This window comes from Pipistrellus kuhlii, unplaced genomic scaffold (genome assembly GCF_014108245.1).
Source record: "Pipistrellus kuhlii isolate mPipKuh1 unplaced genomic scaffold, mPipKuh1.p scaffold_m20_p_13, whole genome shotgun sequence".
Lineage (NCBI taxonomy): Eukaryota > Metazoa > Chordata > Mammalia > Chiroptera > Vespertilionidae > Pipistrellus > Pipistrellus kuhlii.
This window is the reverse complement of record NW_023425438.1, coordinates 35,276,334-35,286,120: the sequence shown is the minus strand read 5'-3', so window position 1 is coordinate 35,286,120 and position 9,787 is coordinate 35,276,334. Positions and strand designations below refer to the sequence as shown.

General features: G+C 46.0%; 1 protein-coding gene across 1 annotated transcript in view; it reads right to left on the bottom strand.

The window, feature by feature from the left end:
• Nucleotides 1–1,289: 1,289 nt before the first annotated feature.
• Nucleotides 1,290–9,787, bottom strand: part of ANTXR1 (ANTXR cell adhesion molecule 1) — a 206,561-nt gene continuing 198,063 nt past the window's right edge. Inside the window, exon 18 of the mRNA XM_036435582.2 lies at nt 1,290–4,792. Coding sequence (XP_036291475.1) covers nt 4,532–4,792 — 261 coding nt within the window. The 3' untranslated portion in view covers nt 1,290–4,531. The remainder of the gene's footprint in view (nt 4,793–9,787) is intronic.

Sequence of the window (9,787 nt, the reverse complement as noted above, 5' to 3'; positions counted from 1 at the left end):
TTTAGAGCCGGGCAAGCACACAGAGACCACACAGAGCCGGGCAAGTAAAAAAACTTTTTTTTAAAAGTATATGTGTAGGCTATATTTGGACCATAAGACGCAGGGACTTTTCCCCCCCACTTCTGGGGGGAAAAAAGTGCGTCTTATGGTCCGAAAAATACGGGGTGTGTGTGTGTGTGTGTGTGTGTGTGTGTGTGTGTGTATTTCAGAGCGGAAGGGAAAGATAGAAATGTCAATAATGAGAGAGAATCATTTATCAGCTGCCTCCCGCATGCCCCACGTTGGGGATCGAACTTACAGTTCGGGCATGTGCCCTGACAGGGAATCCTACAGTGATCTCCTGGTTCAGAGGTCGACCACTGAGCCACGCTGGCCCGGCAAAGTGTAAGTTGTTAAAAGGGTATTTACTGCAGCACTATCTATAATACTGCTGGGTTTCTTGAGCAGCTGCAAACCTCTGCAATACTTGCTCTGTAAGTCAAATCAATCATAGCCACGTTTTTGTTGCAGGCACATTATCCTAAATGAGACAACATATTTCTTCTGCATTCTTGGTCTCCATCTTTCATTTCCACTTAGCATTGATTACTTTTTAAAATGTAAAATGATTACTGGAAATAAAGACTATTTTGAATGCTGGGCAGCTAAAGAAGAAAGAGTAATTAACACAGTAAGGAGTTTGGCAGAGGACACAACATAATTTGTGAAACGTAATTTCAGTTGCAAAGGGCAGCCATTTTATTATAACCAGGATTGTTAAACTCTTGAACAATCTACATTTTATTTTTATAACAAAGAGACAACCAGCAAAAGAGTTGATTTTAGGAATTTATTTATTTATTTTTTATAAAAAGCAACTTCCAGAGTTCGTCATTGTACAGTCTTAGCTTGGTCTCCTATAGCATGGTACAATAATTAGTAATTTTTTTTAATAACGACTCAGAGGAACTGGAAATCCATAACTGTCTTCTGAATTATCACAGAAAGAAAAAAAAAAGACTTAGAAGAAGAGTTTAGTGTTAAGTGTATTTAAAAAACATATTCTAGTTTTTTTTTAAATTGGTTATCCAAGTATGATAATATAGTAGAGCTCAGATAACTAGAAAAGGCAACTGACCAGAACACCCCATTCCCAACTGGTGTGCATTAATAGGCATTTTACTGCGTACATCTTATAAAGGTTTGCAAACTAATTCAACCCATTTCACACAGCATTAATTATTTTTATTAAGTTCACGTCGGGCTCAAATCGTTGCTCATTATCTCACAATTATTATTATTATTTTACCCTGATGTTTTGATGGTTTCCCTTATCTGACAGTGTTTGGACTTTAGTTATATGAAAGTTTGCGAACATCTCTGCCCATTCTAGTGATATTTGTAGTGAGGTTCCCCATGGCCAGGTATCCAAGACTACTTTTTAATTTGTCCTCCAGCTCTGTTCTTGACCTTGGGAAAAGAGAGGCCTTGTATTTCACTGGAATATGTGCCAAGCTCCAGGCCAGAAACTGTTTGTGGGCTGGTCATTAACACAGGGGACCCCTCAAGGTTCTTATTAATGCTGTGAGAACAAGGGTCTCGTCATCTCAGTAACTATTTGTACATTTATAAAAGCAATACAGTCATGGGAAAAACCGACAAGCACAGCTTGGTAGAATAACCTGCCATGAAATATCATTGGCTTTATAATAATTTACTACAACTGTTCTTTTTATTCACACTGGGTAGGAAATGCTTCCATCTAACTCATGGAATACGAATATATACAACACAATGTCGGGTTTTATTATAAAAAAAAAAACTTCACAAAGACAACAACATGGGGGGTTTAAAAATAATTTTGTGCAGTTTCCTGATCACAATCATATGTCTGCTGCCTTTTACAGGGAATGATACAAGTACTGATAGATTTTATAAACCAGTTCAAGAATTTTCCTGCCTGTAATAGCCTACTCTTGAAATATTGCCTTGTTCATACAGTTCAGGTGTTTTTCCTTCTCAACTGTAATTCTAAGTGACTACGGATGACACAATGAGTCAGTTTTAAGGACAAACCCTGCGAATCCTCTTCAAAATCATCATATATTTGCAGCTCCCTATTTTATCAAAAAAGTTCACGAAACAACATCTCAGAAACTGCACAGGGCTTCTGATTAATGTGCTGTTGAGTTCCCGAATGTTGCATTCGCACCCGATTTTTTTCGCAATGTCAGCATCTAGGCTTGGATTTTCTTAAGGCCGCAGTAAGTCATGCGGCAGTGGTGTGGGGTGGACTGTTCTGTACTGCCAGCAGTCAAAACAGTTGTCATGGGCTCAACATCCCTACACTGTGAGCCTGGGGGTCCCATTCTTCTATGGAATGGTTTTCTGGAGCCCAGCAATGTCCCTGCAAGTGGCTGAGACATTCTGGCTCCAACTTCATGAAGGACTATCTTAAAGAAGAAGCCTAGTATTCTAAAAACAGACAATACAGGCCAGGTTGGGGGTTGGAGAGGGAGGTTGCTTTCCTAAGTCCTGGACACCATCTCTGATTTTAGCTCTGTGAGAAGGCTGGGGGATTCTCTGGGAGTGGCAGGCTGGGAGAAGGGCTGAGTCTGAGGTACACTTGGAGAAGTGTCAGTTGGGCATCGACACTACACATTTAGTGCCTGTAATCTAGGCACTGTGCCTGGATCTGTTTTCCCCTGACTGTACCTTTTTTTCCTAAGGGTTTCCCCATTCCCCCAAGTTTGTTGTTTTCTAAATAGGGTTGGCCAATAGAGCTCGTGGCTCTTCTCTCTCTCTCCCTCTCTCTCTCTCTCTCTCTCTCTCTCTCTCTCTCTCTCTCTCTCTCCTCTAATAGGTGAGTGGTGGTTCTTTGGAGTTGTCATTTGAGGACTGAGGAAGAAGTCATTGGGCTGCACGGGAAATAGTGCTGTGATTGATTAGCTTTGTCTGTCATGGCTAGAAGAATCGGTGTTTATGGAACACACGCCAGGTCTTCATGTCTCTGTTCTAAGCAAAGTGAAACAATGAGTCTGGCTTGATGGGTTCTTGGAGGATCTTTGGAGACCAGAGCCCAAAGCACGACACTTATGTTTATATTCTACTTTGTTCCTGGAAAGGTTTAAGGAGCTTGGGAGGGGAATTTTAAGAACTGTGGAAAGTTGGAGGAGGAGATAATTTTGAACAGGTTGGTGCAGGAGGCCCTCAACAATGGCCCTCTTTTCACCGTTGGGTGATGAGACCCAGTGTTTAGAACGTGTTTACAGGGCTTCTGCTCACAACGGATTTAGAACGATGGAGTGGGCCCCAGGCATGGTGGAAATTTCAGGCAGAGCATTTCTGGTGTATTTCCTCGGGGTCAATAGCTGATAATAAATTGTAAGCATGTTGAAAAGCCAAGGAGAAATCTATTTGCATCCACATATGTGCCTTTTTGTGGTTAATCAAATAACCAGGTGATAGTTTCCTTATTATGCCAGGACCCTTGTCTCGCAGCTCTATCTAGAAGTCTCAGGTGAATAACTTTCCCAAGAAAGAAGAATAAAATCAGTGAAATGGTGTGGTAGTTGCTAGTGGTGCCATTTTGGGAAGATCAACTCACATTTATCACAATCACTTCTTCCTGTCTCAAGTGATTTAAACCAAAGCCAATCTATATTTTTAACATGCATCATTAACAGGTTGCTCTTTGACAATGTATTGTCTATGATTTGGGGAGATGTAGGCCAAAGCCAGCCATGCCCAGCTGCTGATGGCTGTGGTTTTCAGAAACTGTCTGATGCTCCCATCAGTGTGCCCCTTATCAATGCACACACCTGACTCTCATACACAGCAACATGGCAACATACCTTTTCCCATCAGCGAACACCTGCTCTCTTCCTCACTTGGAAGCTGGGAGGATTTGGAAGGAAAATACGGTGTGTTTTTGCTCCTCTGAAAACCCCAGTAAGACATACTTTTGGATATCTGTCTGATGTTGAGTTTCTTGCCACGGTGGCTACTCCAATCTTCCCCTAAATGAGTAGGCAAAGGGCTTCCACCTTCCTGGGTGGTGCACAGGAAGGGGTGAGGATTCCTTGGTTCCTGGGCCAAGGGTCCAAGGTTCAATGATGGAGTTGGAGGGAAGGCGAGAAAGCACCATTTAGAAACTCAGCAATGTGATTTCTTATCCAACTCTGCATCTCACCCTCAGAGAAATGATTTCTTATTGGCCTCCATAATGAGACACAATCCCATTTGGAGCATCTCAGCAGTTTCACTGTCTCTGGAACCTTCTAGAGGTGATGGCTGGCTGGCTATAATTGTGACTGCAGGTGCCCTGTCATTTGTTTTCAGGCATTTCAACAGTTCGATTTCTTTCCGCTGATGACAATTGTCGGCACGTTGGCATTAAAAATCAGTTTTTAAAATGTGTGAACGTTTAGTGGGCTTTGTCGCCACTCATTTCCAAAGCAGAAGCCTCCTTTACCCGGGAAGACTCGTTCTAACACCACAGAGGAGTCTCCTCCCTAGAGTTTCTGAGAGCCCAGAGCATGAGCTTTGGGTTCTAGACGGAAGGCCTGGGAGGTGGCCGGGAGGGGGGGGGTGCCCTGTTGGGAGGCGGAGCCTGAGGGGGAGGGGGAAGAGTGGAAGGGGGGGATGGAATTGGAGGAGTGGGAGCACTGGGGGGTGGGGGAGGGCAGTGGGGAGCAGGAGGTGGGGGGGTGTAGATGGGGGCAGGAGGCGGCGAGTTGGTGTGGTAGGCGTTGTTGAGGGGGTACTTGGCAGGCTGGTTGTTCTTGACTCTGGTGAAGTTGATGCAGCGCCCCTGGAAGAGATCAGAGAGAAGATGTGAGCTGAAGCTAGGACCTTCCAACAGGGCAGGTGGGAGCGGTGGTGGGCAGCCTGAGAGAAATACGTACACAGCAGACCAGTGTCCATGCCAACACTCTACTGGCATACAACAGGCATCTTGTTTCCTTTTCCCAAGCTTGCAAATTACCTGTTAACCTGCATTTTCCCTGCAGTTTGCCTCTCTAGGAGGAGGAGAAGAAGGGGCCTGACCTTAACTGAGAAATAGGGTCAAGCCACACCCAGAGGTCACTGATTTTAATCTCAACAGCCCTGTCAGCCAGGGTTATTATCCATTTGCACTTACAGATGAGGAAACTCAGGCTCAGAAAAGTTGTCACTTTCCCAAGGCCACACAACGAGGAAGAGGCGGGGTGGGTGGCATTTGAGGAACAATCACCTTCAGGATAGCTACCTGTAGGACGGTGGTCGGCAAACTCATTAGTCAACCGAGCCAAATTTCAACAGTACAATGACTGAAATTTCTTGTGAGAGCCGAAAACCGACTTGTGCGCATGGGCCACAAAGTTTCAATCGAGCTGTATATGCGCATCCGCACATGGTATCTTGTGGAAGAGACACATTCAAGGGGCCAAAGAGCCTCATGTGGCTCTAGAGCCACAGTCTGCCGACCACTGCTGTAGGATATACAAGTGTGTGATTGGAGACTCGGCTTGGGATGAGAGTCACCGCAGGGACACACGTATGTTGCTGGGAGATGTGAAGTGAGCAAACTTTGCTCATAGGTGCCCATTAAGTCAAGTCCCTTTCCCTCCACACAGCTTTCCCAAAGATTCCAGCCTCCATTCAGCCTTAGCTCCGCCCCCCTCTCCCCCAAATTCTTCTCTTCTCTAGTTATAATCTCGGCCACACACCAAGCCTGCGTGCTAACATTGTTTGATCTGTGAGTGCCTTGCCTCCCAGACCAGATGAAAACCTCTGAAGGGAGTGGCCTTGTTTTATAGTTTGCTGCTACACGACTGGTTCAGGAATGACAATGCCATATTTAGATTCCAGCACCCCATCTTCTCTGAGCTCCCATTTCATGAGATGTAGTCAGGGCCTGACTTTGTTAGGTTAAGATTGGGGGGGGTCCACTAACTGCAGAAAGAAATTGCCGTCTTCTCACTGCATCGCCCAGCACGCCCAGAGCAAGCTCCTGCGTCAGTTGATGTTGTAACCCAGTCCTGTGAATTCCCAGTGGGGCATGCAGTCGTCTTTTACAGGTTTATAAACCTAAGCCTTGGTTACGGTTTATTTATGATTCTGGATAAAGCTCTTTCCTTCAAGACGTTAGAGCCCTAATGGTTACCATCTGTGATACATTCCTGTCATGGACGAGTCAGAGCTGGGATTTACTGTGCTGTGCATTCTGCCCTTCGTTCCTAGACGTGCTAAGTCAGACCCAGAGACGAGAGGTTCATTTCCCTGGTGAAATTCCAGTCCTGGGGAAGGAGCTGCTGGTGCTGGTGCCTGGGGTCAGGTCCCCGTGTAGCTTCTCCCTTCCTCTAGGAATCAGCAATGGTAGGTGGGCTGGGGAAGAGAGGAGGCCCACTAATCTAGAGGTGGGGGGGGGAGGGAGGGTGAATAGGAGAGAAAGACCTCCCTAGGCAGTCCCTGCAGCTGCCACTATGGCCTCTTGGCTAAGCTGCAGGGCGCTGGGGCGGGCAGAGGAGGGGAGGGCAAGAAGCCTCCTTCCCGTGGGGCCCTGGGACTGCACTCACTGTCCCCTGCTCCAGAGGACTGGGCTGTGGTTCCTCAGAGCCCCCAGTCCCTTAGAGCTGGCAGAACGACAGCCCAGAGCACTCCTTAAGCAGCCAGAGGGGAGGGTAAGCTCACGTCTCTGCCCTGCCCTGCTGCATGACACCCCAATGTGAGGATAACAGCACCACCTGCCACTGACAGTCATTAACCTCATCAATGCTGGTGATGCCGGGCACACGGTGTTTGGAAAATGAAGCTGAGTCTTAGATGGGGAAATACAGACACAATAATGACCTTATGTACTGGGGAAAGGTGAGCTGCAGGTAGTACCAGGTTTGCTGACTTCTAGCGTAGTGCCTTCGAAGGGAGCTGCAGGCGAGAACCGCTGCACACCATACCTGGCCTCTGTGATAGCTCTGGCATTCAGGGCCAAAATGTAGCGTTGGACGTGTGACCAGAGCAGCCCCCAGAGCCCGCCCCCTTCTGCACCCTCTTCTATCATCTCACTGCCACGTAACTTTTTTTTTTATTTTTTAAAATATATTTTATTGATTTTTTACAAAGAGGAAGAGAGAGGGATAGAGAATTAGGAAAGAGAATCATTCATCAGCTGCCTCTTGCACACTCCCTACTGGGGATGTGTCTGCAACCAAGGTACATGCCCTTGACTGGAATCAAACCTGGGACCTTTCAGTCCGCAGACCGACGCTCTATCCACTGAGCCAAACCGGTTTCGGCTTTTTTTGTTTTGTTTTGTTAATATATTTTGTTGACTTTTTTTATAAAGAGGAGGAGAGAGGGATAGAAAGTTAGAAACATCGATGAGAATCATCGATCAGCTGCCTCTTGCACACCCCTTATTGGGGAGCCACATAACTCTTGCAACTTATTCCTATAGGACCTCCCACAGTGCTTTGCACACCCAGTTGACTGATGAAGCATTTACGCACACTGACCATCCTGAACAAAAGGTGCAGATTCCGCACAAACAAATCCCTGGGGTCAGTTACAGTAAGATGCAGTTAGGGCTTCAGGGAGGGGTGTGGCTAAAATGAAGTCCTTAAAACCTGGAGCCTGAGGAGCCAATACAAACACTGTAACACTTAGACCATATAATTGGCCTGAAGATCAGTTTACACGACATCATTTTTTTTTTGCTTGCGCGAGGATAATAGGAAGGCCAGATGTGCTCAGCGCCGTGCACGCCAGCAAATCTGCACCAGTGTTTGCTTCAAGTGTTGCTAGGACGATGGGAGCCCTCAGTCCCCACACTGGTCTGTGTAACCCAGTTTAATTCTCCGCAGGATTGTTTTTGGGCGGTTTGACTCAGATCTAAGATTGAGCTTTGATCTCAGTTGACCTCGGGGCCGCTCACTGATGGAGAATGAATGGCCATTATTTTCACACATTAGCAACAAAATGCTCTGGATAAATTCCACGAGGAAAATGCCACAGTATCTCCTGCTAAGTGGCAGCTTGGCAGGGTGCTAGGTGGCGTCCCTCCTAGGCTGGGAAAGGCCACTTTTATCTGACTGAATCTCACGGTGCTGGGAGGATTGCTGGAAATGTTCAGGCACATCATCTGTTTTATTACCAACACCTTTTGGGCTAAGTGTTGTTAGCTTCACTGTATAGAAAAAAAAGAGGGAGAGCTTAGCTTTAGGTAAATAATGTGCCCAAGGTTGCCCAGCCAGGGCCTGATAAAAGTTGCATTGAACCAGTTCTGCTTGCTGTAGGCACTGCTCCTCTTTGCACTGTGTTATCCTGAGGAGAGACTGAAGCACAAAGAACCTCTTGAAGCGCTTGTAGATGGTATCACACAAAGCGGCCCTTGGCCACCATCCATCTGCTCTTGACCTAGCTATGTAGAGATCATTCCAGAATATGAGTCTGGCCAATTCACTGCCAGCTCAAGATCCTTCAATGACTCTCCATCATGTTGAGAATAAAACCCAACCCCCTCTGATAGCATTTCAGTTCTTTTGTGATCTGGTCCTGATTTCCATCTTTCTTTTTTCCACACTTGTTAGTGATTTATTTTTTTAAAAGAGGCAGAGTCCTGATTTACACCTTTTAATTAATTTCTTGCTCTTTTATTGCTTGTCCATCCCAAGCCTTCCACAAATATTTGTTCCATGAAAAGATAATACTATGCCACTAGGTACTCTTCTCTGTATGAACATCTCTCCCAAGCTGGTGGGTGAGCGTCTCTGAGGCAGCATCTGGGGGTTCTTCTTGAGATCTTTAAAGTAGCACATGGTTCAAGTTCAAGTTGGCACTCAACAAATACTGCTCATACCCCTGAGGGTTTCCGGGGTGGAGTGAGCCTTTGTTGAAAGCTCTGATTTTCCCTGCAAGTTTAGGTTCTCAGAGGATCAAAGCCATGAACTCACGGCTGTGCATCCAGGTCTCCTTGGCCACTCTCTCATGGTCTCTGGACATCTAGGCTCTTGGGGGAAAGGATGGCAAGCATCCTGTGTGCTCCCCTTGATTTCCACCACACTAGTCATGCTAACATGTTGCCTTCACGAATAGTTATTTTTAATTGATTTATCAAAGAAAATTGTCCCTCAACAAAACCCTTTACTTAAATTGGAAGTGACACGCACTGATACAATCATGGTGTATACAGGTCGTGTGGGCCAGGTTCTGGCTTTTTGCTAGTTTTGAATGGCAGACACCAATGGTCCAAGGAGAACAGAGACAGGAAGCTGGAGGTTTGGGCTGTGGCCTGCCCTGCCGGCTAGGCCTGAGAGGCAGTGCTGCCTCCTGTTCTGCCCCCCAGGCACTCCCTGTGATGTCACTTTCTCTCTATGGACCTCAGCTTCTTCATCTGTAAAACAGAGCTGTGCTAGCTAGATAATACCAAGGGTCTTTCAGCCCTAATGTTTTATGATTAAATCAACATTCCAGTTGTTTTGGAACCCTTTACTCAAATATTTTAATCTGAATTCTTTTGGGGCAGTTTGCACATTTTTTAATACTACTTAGTTTGGCTAACACTTTGTATTGCGTGTTTTCCAGTTGCTTATCTACACTAATAAAAGAGTAAGATGCAAATTGACTGTGCCTTCACAACGCCCACCAGCCAATCAAGAGTGATTATGCAAAGATGGTAGGTTAATTTGCATATGCAGGTGCTGAGCTTCTGCACTGCCCCAGCCGCTCCAGGCCTCTGGGCAGCATGGGAAGGCAGAAAGGCAGCTCTGGGCCTGAGCAAAATGACAACTCTGGCTGCAGCAAAGGCAGTGCCCACAGCTAGGGGAAG